A 19,668-nucleotide genomic window follows, 5' to 3' on the forward strand; every position below is an offset into this window, starting at 1 on the left:
TAAAATGGGGAATGACCCCGTATATAGTTTTTTCTCTTGGACGTTGACATGCAATGACTGCATCTTGCAAGAGGAGATGCAATTACTGCACTGCACAATTATCATCCGAGCATAAGACCCTTAACTGTTCATGCAAGGAATAATTCGATCTACAAAATGGAAAGAACAACGGTATAAAACTTCTAGTCAGTCTAATAGAAATTGTGAAGTTTATGCGGCTCAACAGATCAGGGCTGTCTATGTCACTCCTGATCAAGTTGTGCAACATTTTCCACCCTGAGAATGAGAGAAGCCAAACTGTGGGAAGCGTCCGCGGTCGGTAGTCGCGAATCCTGACGAGACTCCCGCAATTACAGAAGAGGACAGGTTATTGTATCCAAAGTGATCATCTTTCGGTGCCTTTCTAAGTATCAATCCCCCCTAGGGAAGACTGGTAGATGGGCGAGCCATGACCTGCAAATGCCGTCCACTTTTACACTGAGGGCTCAAAGTTAGACGGCCGCGTGGTAGGCGGAGTCTACTGTAGCGAGCGTGAAACAACGCATCTATCGAATACGTATATAAATTACATAACCTAGGCTTGGTGTTCAACAGCACATTGAGTTGGAATGACCATATACGAAAGGCGATGGGGAAAACTTATGGATTACTCAGCCAACTGTACCACACAAAATATTTCATACCGCAAGTCTTAAAACTAATGATACCCAAACCTATCTGACGAGGTTACTACTATATGGAATAGAAGTTTTCTGTAGCAGAAGTAAGCAAAGGCTAAATATAATGTTAAACGATAAACCTCGTTATGTATTTAGACTGGACAGATAAGATAATTTTTTACAATTCTCAAATTAAAGATATAATATATCCATAAATAACTGGATAAGCGAAAGGGCAAGAGATAAATAGAAAGATTTCGTTTGCTTAACATGTAATCGTAGCTCTAAAAAGAAATTCTTTGTTTATGTAGCTCGTTTGTGAAATCAGCCCCCAAATAACAGGAAACACATTTGAAACGAACCGCAATTCAAACTTTAACGAACACAACAATAAGAAAATGAATTAATAAATATAAAAATATAAAATGGCCAGCCAATATGAGAAAAATATCGGGAAATTGACGACGACTCAATAAATTTGTTATATAATTGAGAGAAATACAAATTGATAAAATAAAAACAAAATCAACAATAATCACTTTAAAATTTATATAAAAATAAATCTATCATGAATTAGAAAATGTTTAACATTCAAAATCAATTTATGTATATTTTAAAAGGTCTCAGGGTCATAAAATGTTTGAAACAATCAAATTAAAAGTAATAGCCCTGGTGAGAAATGAGCCTCGTAGTTTTTAATTCAATGTTCATGTATATTGCGATTGACCTATTTACACGCTCATGATTGTAGTACACCGCCTAAGTAACTATTCTTACGCGCATAGCTGTGTTGTTGTTTACTCGGGTCCAGAACATAGCTGTAATGTTCTCACACGCATGGCCAGACCCGCAGCTGCACACGCACACAGCGATGCGTTCCGTTGTTTTGCATTGAAACCGTCGCGTCGAGTCTTATCGCGTGATCTTTCAATTCCCTTTTGCTCGACTTCTTTTCGCGAAGTTGATGCAGTAGAAACTTCTAGACGAAGCCGCCCGCACACATAGTTTGTACCGCCGCAGAATCGAACCCCCCGCTATTCTTGTAATATAATTGTACTATAACCACCAATATTAAATAATCAATAAATAATAAATAAGCTCAAGATATAAACGATTATACAGTCCACTAATTCATAACCATAGCAAATTTTGGTCCTTCGAGCCGGATCTCCGCGTTTGAGCTTATTTATATACATATTGAGTGATACCGTTACCCGCTGTTTGCCATGAAGGCCCTAGTGCATCGTCTAATTCAGCAACGTGGGGCCTGCAAATCCCAATTAACTCGCGTGGCTGCGGAGGCTCAAGAGTTTGTACAGTCATGTACTTCTGTGCAAACATTAGAGCACAAGTTGGACCGACTTGTTGCAACTTTCAACCGCTTTATGGAGCTGTCTGAAGAGCTGGTCCAATATAATGATGAAGAGGAATACGTGGATCCGGATTTGGACATCCCCGAATATGAGAAAAGGTTCTTTAGTGCGCATAGTATCTTCACTGAAGCCATACGTGACCGGAGCAGTCACGAGAATGAGCACGACAACTCAAATCTACTGCTATCGACCACTGTGGAACGCTTATTTGAGGGACAAACTCAACTTCTGGAGAGGATTTGGGACTCATCGGGAACCACAGAGCTGCAGTTCGAGAAAATACGCATTCCGACGTTTTCGGGCAGATACGAGGATTGGTGTCAGTTTAGTGACTTGTTCTTAGGCTCAGTCGACAAGAAGAGTAGTCTGTCCAAGTGCCAAAAGTTTCATTATTTGAAATCCTATCTGGATGGTGAAGCGTTGTCTCTGATAAAACATATTCCCGTATCGGATGCCAATTACCAGGACGCATGGAAGAGGCTCGAAAATCGCTACAACAAGAAGTCACTGATTGCTCGTTCGTTCATTCAAAACTTTCTTTCGTTGCCAACCGCAAAGGGTTCAAACATCGCCGAGTTGCGTAAGATAGTCGACACCGCTGACGAAAGTATACGTGGTCTACATGCGCTGAGCTGCGACAGCCGCGATGTGTGGCTAATCCATATCTTGCTCTCAAAGTTAGACGCGGAATGCAAGGAAGCGTGGGCCACCTCCAGTGAATCGTGCAAGGAAAATGTGACCATAAATGACCTGTTCGGCTTTGTCCAAAGCTAATCCAGGATACACACACGGTGCTGAATAAACGTCGTGCAATTTCTCATCATGTGGACGTGCCAAATACGTCTGCTCGTGATTGTGTATATTGTCACGAGCAACACAGTCTTTATGCGTTCACTCAATTCAAGGCTCTGGATGTTGTGGACCGCCGCAAGTTCGCAAGGGATGGTAATTTGTGCTTCAATTGTCTAAGCCGATCTCATCAAGTCAAGAAGTGTAATTCCACAAACACGTGCCGGCTGTGTAAGCTGAAGCACCACACTCTTGTTCATGCAGAGCACATACGCTCTGTTACGGCTTCCGCTGATGTCAATAACTCCGCTGACTCACCCGTCCGCTCGTCCAGTTTCCCTGCTGACGCTGATCCTGCCGTGGTCAGCCATCATACATTGGAGAGGAAATTCGTGGCCAAGAGTCAGGCCATATTGCCAACGATTTTGGCCACTATAGTCGACTCCTGGGGCAACGAGACCACCTGCAGGATACTGTTGGATACTGGTTCGACTATAACGATGGTCGCCGAATCATTTATTCAACGAATTGGTTTGCCGCGCACCCACGCTCGTATACCAGTGGTTGGTCTAGGCGCCAATCCTGCTGGGGTTACTAGAGGTCGCGCCACATTCGCGCTGCTCTCCCGCACAGGCTCGGCCTCAGTGGTGGTAACAGGTCTGATTATGAACACTTTAACCTCCTCGATTCCAGCCCAGAGGATCGAGTCTAACACACCGATGTGGAAAAGGATTCGTGATCTACCCTTAGCGGACCCTACATTTGGTAAACCAGGCGAAATCGACGTGATCTTAGGAGCTGATCAGCTTTGGAACCTGTACACTGGACAACGCAAAGAGTTTGGTTCTGAATATCCTATTGCACTTCATACTAATTTTGGTTGGGTCATTACAGGCAGCTACCATCTCAGTAGTGATGCTCACAACCACGCACTAGCACATCACGCGCACGATGATCTGGACACTTTGGTTCGATCGTTCATGGACATGGAACGAGTTCAACCAAGTGACGCTACCATTGATGCTAGTGATCCCGCTGAGCAACACTTCGTTCATACGCACGCCCGCAGAAACGATGGCGTGTACATCGTCCAATATCCGTTCAAGGAATCTGCCTCTCCGATGGGGTCCACACTGCCACAACCACTACCCGCGCAGCTATGCGCACGGTGGCAACAGTTTGTAACTGAAGTTCATTTACTGGAAAGCTGTCGCATACCCCGCTACCTATCCTCGCCACTTCAAGCAACGGAGCTGCATGGATTCGCCGATGCGTCATCTCATGCATACGCCGCTGTCATCTACAGTCGCGTGAGAGTCAATAATGACTACGCTGTAACACTGATCGCCGCAAAAACCCGGGTGGCACCCATCAAACCTATCTCCATCCCACGGCTCGAGTTGAATGCCGCCCATCTTCTGTCGAAATTGATGTCTCTGGTTAAGCAAACTCTAACTATTCCTATTTCAAGTACTTCGTGTTGGTCAGACTCCGAAATTGTACTACATTGGCTCTCATCACCCCCACGGACTTGGAACACTTATGTTTGTAATCGCACTGCTGAGATTCTAGAAGCTTGCCCACGTAGCTGCTGGCAACACATTCGCACTGAGGACAATCCCGCGGACTGTGCATCACGCGGACTTCTACCAAAGGATCTGGTGGAACATCAACTGTGGTGGAATGGACCACCGTGGCTTTCCCAATCACATCGCACTTGGCCACCTGCTAAGGCCAAGTTCGCAATGTCGACTGAGGACGCTGAGCGGATGGAAGTAAAGGGCAAGCCCCAAGTTAATCTACACATTTCCAATGAAGGAAATGATCTTAACTGTATGATCAACAAAGCGTCCTCCTGGTCACATCTCTTGCGGACACTTAGCTATTGCTTTCGGTTCGTACATCGTCTTCGTTGCAAGGACCGCCTGTCATCATTTTTATCGTCATGGAAGCTTCAATATGCCCGCTCTAGGGTAATCAAACATGTCCAGATGGAGTTCTTCCAAGTGGAGTACAGACAGCTGAGCACTGGACAAGCCCTTTCTCAAAAATCCAAGTTGATTCACTACACTCCATTTGTTGACGACCAAGGAATTCTGCGCGTAGGAGGACGCATTGGAAACTCGATGACAACCTATGACGCAAAACATCCCATACTTCTTCCAAAGGAATCACCAGTCGCTGTTTTAATAGCTAGACACCAGCACGTCACATCGTTACACGCTGGAGTCGAATTTATGTTTCACACATTGAGACAGAAGTATTGGATCCTGGGAGCCCGTAACATAGTCCGCAAAATTGTATTCAACTGCAAGATATGCTTCCTCCAGCGCAAAGGAACGAGTACACAGCTCATGGCTGATCTTCCCGCCGTTCGCGTTCAGCCCACCCGCTGCTTTCTACATTCTGGATTGGATTACGCTGGACCAGCTACCATCAAGACATCAGCAGGTCGGACACCGAAGTTTGGCAAAGCTTGGTTTGCCATCTTTGTTTGTCTGTCCACCAAAGCAATTCATATCGAGCTCGTCAGTGATTTGACGACTCCTGCATTTATCGCCGCTTTCAAACGTTTTTGGTCTCGACGTGGCCCTATATCCGACTTGTACTCGGACAATGGAACAACATTCCATGGAGCCAGAAAGGAGCTAACGGAGATGCAACGGATAGCTGTATCTCAAAGTCAAGACGAGGAAATTGCTAATTTTCTGACGAGTCAGGACATCAACTGGCACTTCATTCCGCCATCTGCCCCGCACTTTGGAGGTCTTTGGGAAACAGGAGTACGATCTATCAAACTCCACCTTCGCCGAGTAATTGGTAGCAGTGCGTTAACCTTCGAGGAATATTCAACAATTTTAACTCAGATTGAAGGGTTACAACTCTCGCCCACTGTGTGCGCCTAGCGATCACAGCTTGGATCCCCTTACCCCCGCTCATTTTCTTACAGGTCAACCTCACATGTCGGTGCCGGAGCCGTCCTTGTTAGACGTCAACATTAACAGACTGCAGCGTTGGAGACAACTGCAAGCCAAGGTTCAAGGATTCTGGAAACGTTGGAATCTGGAATATCTTACTTCCTTGCAACCTCGCACGAAATGGCAGCAGGAGTCCAACGACATAACCGTGGACACTCTTGTGGTACTGAAGGAGCCAAATCAACCGCCTAGCAAGTGGCTGCTTGGGCGAATCACCGAAGTTCATCCTGGCCAAGACGAGAGGGTTCGAGTGGTCACCGTCAAAACCGCCCGAGGAGTGTACAAGAGGCCTATTACCAAACTTGCTGTGCTTCCCTTGTTCTGAACAGTCGTTCAGGGGGGCCGGTATGGTGAGAAATGAGCCTCGTAGTTTTTAATTCAATGTTCATGTATATTGCGATTGACCTATTTACACGCTCATGATTGTAGTACACCGCCTAAGTAACTATTCTTACGCGCATAGCTGTGTTGTTGTTTACTCGGGTCCAGAACATAGCTGTAATGTTCTCACACGCATGGCCAGACCCGCAGCTGCACACGCACACAGCGATGCGTTCCGTTGTTTTGCATTGAAACCGTCGCGTCGAGTCTTATCGCGTGATCTTTCAATTCCCTTTTGCTCGACTTCTTTTCGCGAAGTTGATGCAGTAGAAACTTCTTGACGAAGCCGCCCGCACGCTTACTTTGAACCGCAGTAGAAACTTCGAGACGAAGCCGCATAGTTTGTACCGCCGTAGAATCGAACCCCCCGCTATTCTTGTAATATAATTGTACTATAACCACCAATATTAAATAATCAATAAATAATAAATAAGCTCAAGATATAAACGATTATACAGTCCACTAATTCATAACCAAGCCCTATTCGACAACGTTTAGAGGTACAGAAGGGGGAACTTAGTCAGATATTAGTCGATAGTCGATACTTAGTCAGAATGGCTCTCCTCCAGCAGACGCCGCTAATATTAAACGACACGACAAAGAGGTCTTGCGAGAGAGACAGAAAATCAGTCTGATTTATTCCGTTTGGCTATAAAAATAATTCGATCTGATCCAGATTCAGCAATCTGATACCCAGCAATCACCCCCTGTGCGGCAAAATTTTGAAACTAACTTGTTAAGGTCCGAAATCACTGTAGTGTGGATACCAAATTGGGTTGCTCTAGCTCGTATAGCCTCTGAGAACCTTGAACTCACATTCTGCAATAGGCAAAGCCGACCATAAAACCTGTGTGTTAGAAAGAGACAGAGCGAGAGAGACTGAAATTGTTTTCTTGATTCTGGCTATAATAATTATACGATCCGGTTCAGATTTTGCACTTTAGAAGATACAGTCATCCTCTACGATTCTGCTCTTTCTGATTTTTTGTATCTTTGAAATTGTGGGTGCCACAGATATTTGACCTTTGTGAAGGCGGAAGTGGGCGGGGCAAAGTTTTGAAATATTCTTGTAACAGTGACATATCACAGAAGTCCGGATGTAAAATGTTGTTGTAGAGCAACGATGCACTATACGCTAATAGGAACGGACAGACGGACAGACAGACAGGGCTAAATCGACGCGGCTATTGATGCTGATCAAGAATATATGTATATACTTTATGGGGTCGGAAACGCTTTCTTTTGGACATTACATACATCCATTTTCACCACAAATCTAATATACCCCAATACTCATTTTGAGTACCGGGTAGAAAGATACGATATTTGACCCATGGCTTATGTCTTATGTTTAAGACAAGCCAGTTAACACTTCAATTTGTATTTAATATAGGAATTTGTATTATTTAATGGATATTGACTAGAATATTTTCTTGCCACGTTTAGAAACTTCTAAAACTCATCCACTTTTTTGGTGAGTATTTGATTATAGTCTTTTTTAAGTTTAACAGCTCGCTAGTCTGAATTGTAAACCAATTTGTAGTTTTTAAATATTTTTAAAGCAGTTTAATAGTCTTCATTATTATGCCATTCTGAAGTTAAAAAGCCTTGCGATCGAAAAATTTTGCAGAATAAGATGTTACAAAATCAGATAACCTGTTTGCAAGAAACGTATTCAAATGTGTTTTGCTCTTAAAATGAAACGTTTTATAGATGTTTCGACATCATCATTGTCAACATAAAGAGTTATCGCGATCAGATTATTCCCTCTATCACATTTTACCAACTAATAATTTACGTCCTCGTCTTAAATAATTAATAATAATAATATTTGTGATTTGAATTTTACTGTTGAATACCTTCCCTCGATATATGACCTTTTTTTATAAGAAATACCGAACTATTGTATTTTTAACAGTTTTTAACTCTAAAATTGCATTTAGGATGGAACGTAACGAAATTTGAGGTTTTGTCAAACGGCTGCACTTTAGCTTTTTATTCATAGATTATACCAGTCAATAAAAAAAAATATGAAAACACAAACAAAATTAATTTTTTTTTACTTTTACCGAGTTTTCAAAGTCAAAATTTTCAGAAAAAATACCGAAAAAATGTATCAAAATGTAACTTGAAATCTAAATATTTTTCAGATGGCTAAGCTAAAAAGGACTGGGGTCCGATTATAGCACATTAAACATTTATTCAATACAATCAAGCTTAATATACTTAAGTTATGTATAGCCTAAATGTAAAAAAAAAAACTAAAAAAAAAAATGTAAGGCCCCAAATCTATCAAAAAAAGTTTGTTTGGTTCACAGCGGAAAAAAGTTAAGTTTTGTTGCATAGTGTTATTAGTCTATCATCCATATTTTCGTAAACGCGTCCGCGTCTTGCGGCAGAGCCTATCTGGGGTTTTACGGTAAAAAAGAAACGACCAGAAGATATGGGGAAGTAACTTCTCTTCTTCCTCTTCCCGACAGCTTCGTCAGAAGTCGTTATGAGGGATTGACATCCGGTTGGCGTCCCGTAATGGTTCGGAGAGCTGACAAGTAACGCGGCCTACTGAGTCTATATAACTTTGCTCCATTTCCTTGTGTCCGGTGACCCATATTAGGAATAGATCCAACTGCTCATCGACCTTACTGAGAGAACTACAGCAGTCATTCACAGTAGTTGAGTTTAACGAAAATGAGAAAAATGTTTTAATAGCTGCTCGGGTGTCAGAGAATATCGCAATGTGCAATACCCAGCCTACATATATAATAGAGTATACTGAGCTGTACGATATCATAATATATCATATTTTGAATCAGATATGTAGTGTACATACTTAGGAGCGATCGATCTGCAGGACTTTCACAAGCTTCGAAAAATTCCTTCTGTATGACAAAGATCGGGTTTCAAGACTTCTGTGTGGTAAGGTAGTAGTACTACTATAGTGTTACCGCAAACAACTTCTTTATACTGTACTAATTTTTTAATTTTTTTATATTGGTACATATTTCACCTAATGGTTAATAGTAACTTACGAGTTAAGCTCCAAGTCCAGGCGAAATTTATGATTAAAAGCCTTGATTAGCAGCGACGTGCGATGAAAATGTTTCTGCAAGTTATAAGAAATCGTATAATTATTAATTGATGCAAGTGCCAATAACCGTTCTAAAAACAATGCTAAAGTCGGAGCGCCGAATTTTTATTCATAAAAAATTACTTTTTTTAAACATTTGTTTTGTGTTCAATCAGTTTATGATATCCTATAGATTATTGATTATATTCGAAATCATATTATTTATTTAGACTTTTCCTGAGTTTTTAAAGTAGATATTTTAAAAAGTTCCTTAAAAACGTGTTAAATTTTGCATTTGAAAGACTAATATTTTACAGACGGTAAGCTTTAACTACAATATATTAATATATTTAGAGATGATTGCTATCCCATTGTTATTCCATTGCACTCGTTTCCCATTGCTAGTCTCCACATTTGAACTAAGCTTTTTCTACATGATAGTAGTAATGGTAGTAATGTTTCAAAATCTCGACAACATGATTTTGTTGCCATATGCCCTATTTTTTGTAGCATTTTCCATTGAATACTAACATACTTGTTTTCTTGTTATTTGATTACCATGATTCATCTTGGCTTGTAAGATATGAATTTTCGTCGATTAACGTTGTTCGGATCGGACCCTGACGATTTACTTCTTGCCAAATAGCACCGAATGTTTGGCCTTCAGCCGTTTATTTTGTTTGTTACTAATTTCAATGTCACTCATATGTATGTTCGTTAAAGCGTCGCTTTTGCTTGCCCTGTTAAGCGTTCTCTCGAAGCTCACACTTCGCTATCTACGCTTTGCGTCTGCTTATCTATGTATGCCGAGCGAAGATGCGCTCAGCAATCGGAGCGGCAATTCAGGCATGTAACGGACAAGCAAACTTCGCTTACATTATGGATATCACTCAATAAACAACAAATCGTAATTTTATTTTTGCGCTGTCCTCTTATTTAATCGGAATAAGTATTCGGCTACTTAGGGATAAAATTTATTTTTTTTATATTATTTTTATAGACGGCATATCAAAAACGGCATATAAAGACTGTCTGACTGCTTCTTGGAACGTCCTAATTTGCATGAAATTTTTTAACTTTCTCTAAAATCGACTGGCGCATCGTTGTAAGCTCTATGTCCGTCACGAACTCTTGAAGGGACTCTCTCTCAACGGACCAAGATCAACGCCAAATATTGTTGTGCTGTCATAGTTAGCAGAAGAGTATTTCGGAAATTTATATGATAACACAGCTACAATTACATTATTCCATTTTTTCTTCCATATATTTTGCCAAAGCTGCAAACCATTGTGATTTAGCTTCACTTTAAGCCGTCAGCCATCGGGTGCTACAGGAGGATAAGCGGATGGCGGGTCGGCTCGCACAACTGTAAACTCGGAATTGAGGCGCAGCTACTCCGGTTAGGAATACCCGGTGCGGCTTGGGTCCCACACCCCTAAAACACAGAGGGTTGCGAGCGAACCGTCACCCGCCGTAACTGTACACACCGGTGGAAGTGCGACTATACTCTCCCCATGAGGGTGGCTGGAAACAGGTCCTGGTACGGTCATGTCTCTGCCAGGATGCTGGCTAATGGTAGTCGGGCGAAGAGAAGAAAACTCTCAGTGAAATTACCCCAATCCAAGGTGACACTGTTATATGCCGAGGGATGCATGGCCGGGGGGGTGCCGGTCGCTAATATGCGGACTCTGGATACCTGCCGACCTCCAGTTTAAATTAAGCTTCCCGGGGCAAGCGGGCTATGCCTCGGGTGACCAACCCCTTCCCGCCTACTCGTGGGAACAACAAACAACAAACATTTCAAAAGCAAAGACACCGCAAAGGAGCTCGGTACTCCTCTTAAAGCATCGGAGGGACAAGCCAATCCATCTACACCGACGCCTGGGAAACCAAGTCCAAAGAAGGCGGGGAAGGAGACTAAGTCGGTCCACCGTCTGCAGGCAGCAGCCGCAGCGAGGGGGGGCCCGAAAAGCCAATCGAGTCCTTCCAAGTCGGGTGGCTCTAAGGGCGAATCGGATACCGGGGTGGCTGCTAAGCAGACCGTAATCGCGGCTGGTAAGCGCACCGGGACCGAGGAACCCATGGGAGCCCCGGCGGGCAGCGTCTCTGCACCACGGGGAGGAAAGCCGTCGTACCAGGACAGGAGACGAGCGGCTTTCAACGAGGACCCGAACTTCAGGGCGTCGGCAGAAGGAAAGGAGCAGAGGCTGTGGGCCTCCTCAACCCTGCCACGGTTCCACCGCCTTCGACTACGGATATAAAAAGATCACCATCCACCTACAAGTCGGATCGCAAGAGCAGGCGAGCAGAGGTCGAGCCAGACCCGGGGCTGCCGGAGATCCTGAAAGAGGGGGCCTCGTGTGAGGAGGACAACCCGGCATCGGACGCGGCGCCCATGATGTCGGACGACTAGGCGTTCGATGAGAGCGACCTAGCCAGAGGTCTCAGCCACATCTTTGTCGGGGAGGAGCCGGAGTCCCCCGACAGCGATCTAGAAACAACAATGATGGAGGTAAGCCTCTGGAATGTCATTGACGCTCCTGCAGATAAACCTCCACCATTGTAAGGCATTATGTGCTGCTCTACTGCTCTATCTGGACAAGGGTGGAGCCGACATAGTCCTCATTCAGGGTCCCTGGATCCTCGGAAACAGTGTCTCCGGTCTGACAACTTCAGACAACAAGCCATACGTAGCTGATACCGCAGGTAAAACTCGCACCTGCATTCTTGCAAAAAGAGATTCGCATTTTTTTTTGCTCTTAAATTTCAGCAATGAAGACCAATCAGCAGTGAGCCTCGAAGGCCAGGGGTGCTCACTGAGAATCTGCTCCACGTACATGGGTCACGACCAACCGGACCCCCCTCCACAGGCGCTCAGTGCGCTAATCACAGACTGCGGGTCCAAGGACACCGGCCTAATCGTAGGGTACGACGACAATGCACACTGGCAGTGCAGGGGGGAAGCACTGACACTAACGAAAGAGGTGAGTACCTCTTCAACTATTTACTGACCACTCAGATGGTCCTATTAAATAAGGGGAGGGATCCCACCCTCATTATTAAAAACCGCAAGGAGGTCCTGGACCTCACACTTGCCTCTCATGAGATACATGGGAATATCGTATCCTGGAGGGTCCTGGAAGAGCACTCCTTCTCGGACCACAGGTACGTGGAAACCGTATTCTCTTTTTCACTACCGAGACCAACTCAACTCCGGAACATCAGGCGGACAAACTGGACTTGGTACTCAGACCACCTCTGTCGTGTTCTCCCTGACACTCCACCTGAGGAGGAGATTTCTGGGGAAGCCACGACTCATCTTGTTAAACTATTTACCGACGCCCGCAATGAGGCGCTCGATAAATCCTGCCCCTCCGGCAAGAGCAGAGGCCGGAAGAAACCTGAATGGGAGACAGGAGACAGGACTGGGAGAACTCCGGAAAGCCTCCCGGATACTCTTTCACACAGACAAGGCTGAGAACGTTTTGCGGAACTGGACCGAATACAAGGGCAGTCTGTCAACTTATAATAAAGAACTGAGGAAAGCCAAACGCGCCTCATGGCGTAAGTTCTGTAGCGACATTGAGAACAACTCGGAAGCCTCGCGCTTGCGCAGAGTTCTCTCGAAGACTACACCCACTCTGGGCTACCTGAAGAATGCCGACCAATCGTGGACAACGTCCAGCAATGAGTCGCTAAATCTTCTCCTTAACACCCACTTTCCCGGCTGCGATAAAACCAGACCACACTACATCGCGGCTCCTTCCGTTGCCTCAAGTGATATCATGAACCTGCTAAGCCAGGAGAACATTTCCTGGGCAATCAGAAGCTTCAAACCATACAAGTCTGCGGGACCAGATGGCATCATCCCTGCCCAATCTGATTCACGCTAGACAAAAAGCCACTAACTGGCTCAAAAGGATATACGAGGGAATCTTCTCCCATGGATATATCCCAGAAACCTGGCTTCATACCAAAGTCGTCTTCATTCCCAAGGCAGGCAAGCCCTCGCACACTGCTCCCAAAGATTTCAGACCCATAAGTCTATCGTCTTTCCTTTTGAAGACGATGGAACGGCTTTTGGGGATGCATCTCACGGTGAATATTCCGCCTAGTCTAATCTCAGACTCCCAGCATACCTATCGGAAAGGAAGATCCACCGAAACGGTCCTACATACGATCACATCGACCATAGAAGCGTCCCTCCACTGTAAGCAGTCCACCCTGGTAGCCTTCCTCGACATAGAAGGCGCCTTTAATAACATCCTCCCGACCGCCATCACGGGTGCACTGACGGACCTGGGGGTTGACTCCCGGACTCACCTGATCGATCAGATGCAACAATGCAGAACGGTTGAGGCATCACTGAGGACATCAACCTCCACCAGATTTGCCAGTGTAGGCACGCCGCAGGGCGGAGTCCTCTCGCCCCTCCTATGGAACGTGGCAGTGAACGAACTGCTGCGGGAGATAGAGGGGGGTGGCTGCGTGGTGGCGTATGCGGACGATGTTGCCATATCATTCTCCGGTAAATTTCCGCAGACGCTGTGTGACTGCCTGACAAGCACACTCATGAAAATGTCAAAATTTGCAGACAAATGCGGTCTAAGCGTCAACCCGTCTAAGACGGAACTGGTGCTCTTTACTAGGAAGTACAAAGTTCCGGCACTGATTCCCCCAAAGCTATGTGAGGAAGCGCTGGTCTTCAGCAACACAACCAAGTATCTTGGCCTTATCCTCGATAGAAAGCTCGACTGGAAATTGAGTATAGAGGATAGAGTAAAGAAGGCCACAGTGGCCCTCTATACTTGCAGGAAAGCCATCGGACTAAAATGGGGAATGACCCCTTATATAGTTCGGTGGCTTTACAACGCCATCATAGGACCGATCATGCTCTATGGAGTGGTGGTATGGTGGCCAGCCTTAGACAGAAGGACATGCCACAATAAACTCAGCAGAGTTCAGCGCATGGCAGACAGCCAAGCAGCTATTAAAGCTTTAGGCTCAATATCGTCGAACTCAGCGACTGTGAATGACTGCCGCAGATCTCTGCACGAGATAGCGGAGCAGTTAGATCTCTTCCTTATATACTAGTACTAGTACTCAGGTACTGCGTAGAGGCTCTGTGTGGACCATTGCTTAAACTATTCACCCTGTCCATTGATTCCTCTTGCTTCCCCCCAATCTGGAAGGAATCGTTTATAATTCCTCTCCATAAAAAAGGTAGCAAGTCTGATGCAAAAAATTATAGAGGTATAGCAAATTTATCCGCTATTCCCAAATTGTTTGAGAAGGTTTTAACTCCGCACTTGCAACATCTCTGCAAGTCACTTATATCTCCAACTCAGCATGGATTTATAAGGCGGCGATCAACCACCACGAACTTGGTAGAGTTTACCTCTTTCATTATTAAAGGCTTTCAAGGTAACTTACAGACGGATGTTATTTACACCGACTTTAGTAAAGCATTCAACTCTGTAAACCATTCCCTTTTAGCACATAAACTGCACATAAACTCTCTTTACCAGTAAAGATTTCTTCAGGAGTACCACAAGGAAGCCATCTAGGCCCCTTACTCTTCACACTCTTTATTAACGACTTGCCTTCAGTAATAACATACTCTCGAGTACTTATGTATGCGGATGATGTTAAACTCTGTGTCCAGTACAAGGACATTTCATTTCATTCTCGCTTGCAATCCGATCTCAATAGCTTTCAGTCATGGTGTTGTGCAAACTTGTTACACCTTAATGCCTCGAAATGCAAAGTTATGACATTTCATCGTTCTAACCCTTTCTTGGCTCCCTACACCCTATTTGGTGGTTCTCTTGAGAGAATTACCCTGGTGGATGATCTGGGTGTTATGTTAGATCCCAAGTTAAAGTTTTCCGAACACATTTCTACCATGGTAAATAAGGCCATGGGCGTGCTTGGGTTTATAAAGAGGTGGTCAAAGGAATTTGACGACCCCTATATAACAAAGACTCTCTATACCTCGCTTGTTCGTCCGATCTTAAAATACGGCTCCTGTGTATGGTGCCCTCAGTACAAAGTACACCAGGACCGTATATAATCAGTACAGAATGGTATGCGGGTGTGAAAATTCCATCCTACTCTAGTAGACCGAAATGCTTGGTGTGATTTTTATGCACAACTTGATCAGAGGTGACATAGACAGCCCTGATCTGTTGAGCCGCTGAACCATTGTTTCTTCCACTTTGTAGATCGAATTATTCCTTGCATGAACCGTTGAGGGTCTTATGCTCGGAATATTATTATTTTCCTCGAATTTTAGTCTAATATCTATCTTTCTTGCCAGGCAGAGTACTGCGATTCCTCTCTTATCGGAGAGGAAGCAGGTAGGGATGCCTCTGGCTACGTGCAGGCTCCTCACGCACGAATTGTTCGAGCAAAATGCCAATAGGAGATGGCAGCAAACCGTTTCCTGTAGGGTCTCAAGATTGAAATGGCCACATCGATCGAAGAAGCGCTCAGCCGAGCTGTATAGACTCAGCAGAGCACAATGCAGTTACTCGGGCCATTACGGGACTCTGGCAGATCGGCACCCATGCCTCTAGACTTTCAATCCCTCATAACGACTTCTGCAGGAGTTGCGGCGACGAGGAGGAGGGGGAATCGGACCCCCACTTCTTCTGCCACTGCCTGGCCTTTGGAAATCGTGCTCTTCGCCTTCTCGGAGCCGCTTTCTGGTGCTGTTGGTCACCTTGACTTTCCATTTTCCCCATAATCTGTGGTTGTAGGTCACCTTAATTGCATCTGCTTCATCCTTCATGTGCTACAGAGATTTATTAATAATTTTTTGCAGGAACCGTAAATAATGATTATTTTTTTTTTTTTAATAAAAAAATCTCTTACTTTTAATGGACCTAGAAAAACATTGTGTACACCAAAATCTTTATTTTTGTACAATCTCTACATTGCCGCCATGATTTCCAAATTTTTTTATTTTTTAGCGCAGGGGGTAGCTCTGTGGTCCCTTAACGAGGATATGCAATAATATTTGCGAACATTCTAACACATAAGCCGTAAATTCCCGTTGAGTTTTATTTTAAGCGAAAAAAATAAAAAACATAGACAATCATTATTTTTCAGTTTTATTTTTTTTTTATCAAGAATAATGATGAAGTCTAATTTTTATCAAAGTACTCAAAAATAATGATTATCAGTGAAGAAAAACGTAAAAAATTGAAATATAATCTTTACCAAGTAATTTTGAATATATAACTTATAATGATTACGGTCCCTGATTTCCAGAGGTTTTATGTAGAAAATAATTTAGGTTTTATTTTGATTCCACACTAATACTGAGTATTCCCAGTAAAATACGGCATCGGCCTCCTGTATTTCGTTAGAATTCATTAGAATATTAAAGAGTTTGAACTTACCTTTGTCCTGCCTCTGTTGAATCCAGTATCTTCATGCGGGCGAGGACGTTGTCCCGGCTGCAAAATGATACAATTCATTAAAAAATGTGTGAAACAGAGCCTCGACGATGTCAAACCCAAATTCAATTGAGGTCCTATTCAGAAATAAGCTCACGAGTCCTCCCTAACCAACTTTCTTTTTTAAACTAATATTTTAATTTTAATTGTGAAAGCGCCAATTAGCTCCTTGCCAAAAAGCAGCCAATTATTGGACGCTGGCCGCATATTTTTGTGGTTACAAATCCATATGTTATTCATATAGTTTCTAAGCTTTACACTTTCAGGCCTGCAAGCCTTTTCTAAGAGTTCTTTCGAAGCTCGCTGTTCATTATCAAAGTTTATTTTGTTGCTTATCTAGGACGAGCGAAACTGAACTCAGCGATCGGAGGTCATTAAAGACCATTCAACATATTGACATTTTTATATCGGAAAAATTATTTGGCGAATTGGGGATAAAAAACATTGTATCCACCTTCAGTTTGTTGACTCCGACGTGATCAATCTAAATTGCATTACCATTAAACAATCGATTTCGAGTTAAACATTCGCAAGCCTCAGCAAGTGTTCGGCGTTTTGAGCACAATTTGGCGCCAAAACATACATACATACAAACATGCAATGTTGTCTATTCGTTTCCCTGTTTCGAAACAACTCGACTTTCGTAAAACCTTAAAATGGCAGAAATGGCAGGCTAATAATGCCGCGAACACAGTATTGGCGAGGGATTTCGATTTGATGGCTGTTCGCACTTATAATAATGCTGATATTGGCCGTTCTCGACTGCCCGAATTCGACCTCTATGTCTTCGACATACAGTTCGTATTTGCCGTGTTGAAAATATAAAACAGAAATAATTTGTAATATACAGGAAGACTTTATTGAACTGGGGATCTAACGTGTTGTTCCAAACAACTCAGAGCCAAGGCTCGATTTGTTTAATATAATGCGGCATGATAACAATAGTCAGCTTACTTCATCTCTTGGTTCCACTACCCTCCGCCTAATCTCGTTCGTCCGGAAGAAGTTCCAAGTCTCTTCCACGGTAAAGTCAGTCAAAAGAGCCAGTCTCTCGAAATTAATCACCAATTTGCCTATAATAAACAGCACCAAATCGTTATTGTGAAAAACTTCACCGCCTTCATGATTCGTTTCGCTGCGTTGAATACTCCTTGTCATTGGGTTCGGCCGATTGCAGCTATGCACTTCAGCTTGTACAGTAAGCACTTTTGGTGATGGACGGAATATCAATAGCGATGTTTCACAGGTAAATGCTTGACTGACCGCTTCCTCAGAAGTTGTTCTCTACATCAGAACCACTGCGCGGCGTGTGCCTAAGTGCCTCATACCGTCTATAAAACCACTGATTTTGCATCTCTCCAGAAAGTCGGTAGCGCCATCATTTTAAGCTAGGCGTGAGAGTCGCTATGTCTGTTGCGAACTGTTGAAGCGACTCCCCGCAACGTTCTACCCTGCCCTTCAGTTTCAAGAGATGAACTTTCCGCATGTTTCACCTCCATATCGACGCTCCAAGGCACGCTTAACAGCCTCGAAATTCAATTTATCTGCGGCAGAAATCGATTATGGCACCTCAGCAGTGCGGCCCTTCAAGGAAAACACCACAGCAGCCGCGCGGTCAGCTTCCGTTCAATTATTTCTCGACGGTGACATTTCGAATTGAGTCATGAAAACGCCAAATGTTACTGTGCCATCAAAACTAGATGTAGGGAACTTCGGCTTGGCTGCTGTCATGTTGTTGATAGGAACACCCAATTCCAATTGACGGAATCTGTCTTCGAGCCGATCTTTGAGACGATTTTCCACTTTGCTAATTCCTTTCAGGTCAACGTTGGCCCATTTTTCCTCAATTTTTTTTGTCATAGCTTCTAATTTCTCTGATTGATCCTTGATCATTTACCTGATCCTTCACTTGCATTATCATCTGTTGCTGTTAGTCAACTTGACCCTTCATCTGCAACATCATCTGGTGCATCACCGCTATCGATTGGCCATTTTCCGCCACTGGCTGACTGTACTCCACTGTCGACCTGGAGCCTTGCTCATCCAAGAACTCATAATCCTTGACATTGAGGCCTGCTTTCTCCATTGCAGCTTTTGACCGCAGTTGTAGTTCGGCTTTCAAACCTTTCTTCTACTGCTCATTTTGTAACTCTACATATTAAACCATCCTCTAAATGCACACTTCTATACCAGTTCTTAAGTTTATTTAGTTCGTATTTTCCGAGAGAGTATTTTTATTATAAAGAGACTTTATTGAACTGGGGATTTTACGTGTTGTTCCAAACAGCTCCGAGCCAAGACTGGATATTTATAATATAACAACTGGTGAGAAATTAGTCGCGTAGTTTTTAGTTCAATGTTCATTTATGTAACGACTGCCTTATTCATATGCTCATGACTGTATTACACCGCTTAAGTAAGTATTTTTACGCGCATAGCTGTGTTGTTATTGCTTGTGTCAAAAACATAACTGTTCGTTCTCACACGTATAGCACAAGTCCGCAGCTGCACACGCATACATCGATGTGTACCTTTTTGCATTGGACCGTCGCATCGCCTGATCTTTCAATTCCCTTTTGGCTCGACTTCTTTCGTGGAGTGAAAGTTAGTAGAAATTTCTAGATGAAACCAACCGCACGCATAGCTCATACCGCCGCATCATAGACAACTCCCGCTATTAATATACACGTTGTAAGGAAAACCTCGTTCTCTTTCGTAGTGATCAGACGTGTTTTTGTTTTGCGCTTCGCATTTTTTCCTTTTGTTTTGAATAAACAGTTGGTGTTTTCGTAACTAAATTCTAATTATACTTCCTAACCAGACAACAATCTGGAAACCTATTCTATTACGCGAGTGCATGCCTTTTGATTTGTGTTAAAACACTCTCTCGCTATCACCTCAACTTCAATAACTGTTCTTTCTCTCTCGCTCTCTCGCTCTTTAAACTTTCTGAGCAAT

General features: G+C 43.6%; 1 protein-coding gene across 14 annotated transcripts in view; it reads right to left on the reverse strand.

The window, feature by feature from the left end:
- The window catches only part of mmd (disintegrin and metalloproteinase domain-containing protein mind-meld), a 557,313-nt gene that overhangs the window by 372,838 nt on the left and 164,807 nt on the right, over positions 1-19,668 (reverse strand). For all 14 annotated transcript variants that reach the window (XM_033383140.1, XM_033383136.1, XM_033383138.1 and 11 more), the window contains 2 exons: positions 16,654-16,710; positions 9,210-9,283 (listed from right to left, as the gene is read on the reverse strand). In XM_033383140.1, the coding sequence (XP_033239031.1) occupies positions 9,210-9,283; positions 16,654-16,710 (131 nt within the window). The remainder of the gene's footprint in view (positions 1-9,209; positions 9,284-16,653; positions 16,711-19,668) is intronic.

This window comes from Drosophila pseudoobscura, chromosome X (assembly GCF_009870125.1).
Source record: "Drosophila pseudoobscura strain MV-25-SWS-2005 chromosome X, UCI_Dpse_MV25, whole genome shotgun sequence".
NCBI classification, from domain to species: domain Eukaryota; kingdom Metazoa; phylum Arthropoda; class Insecta; order Diptera; family Drosophilidae; genus Drosophila; species Drosophila pseudoobscura.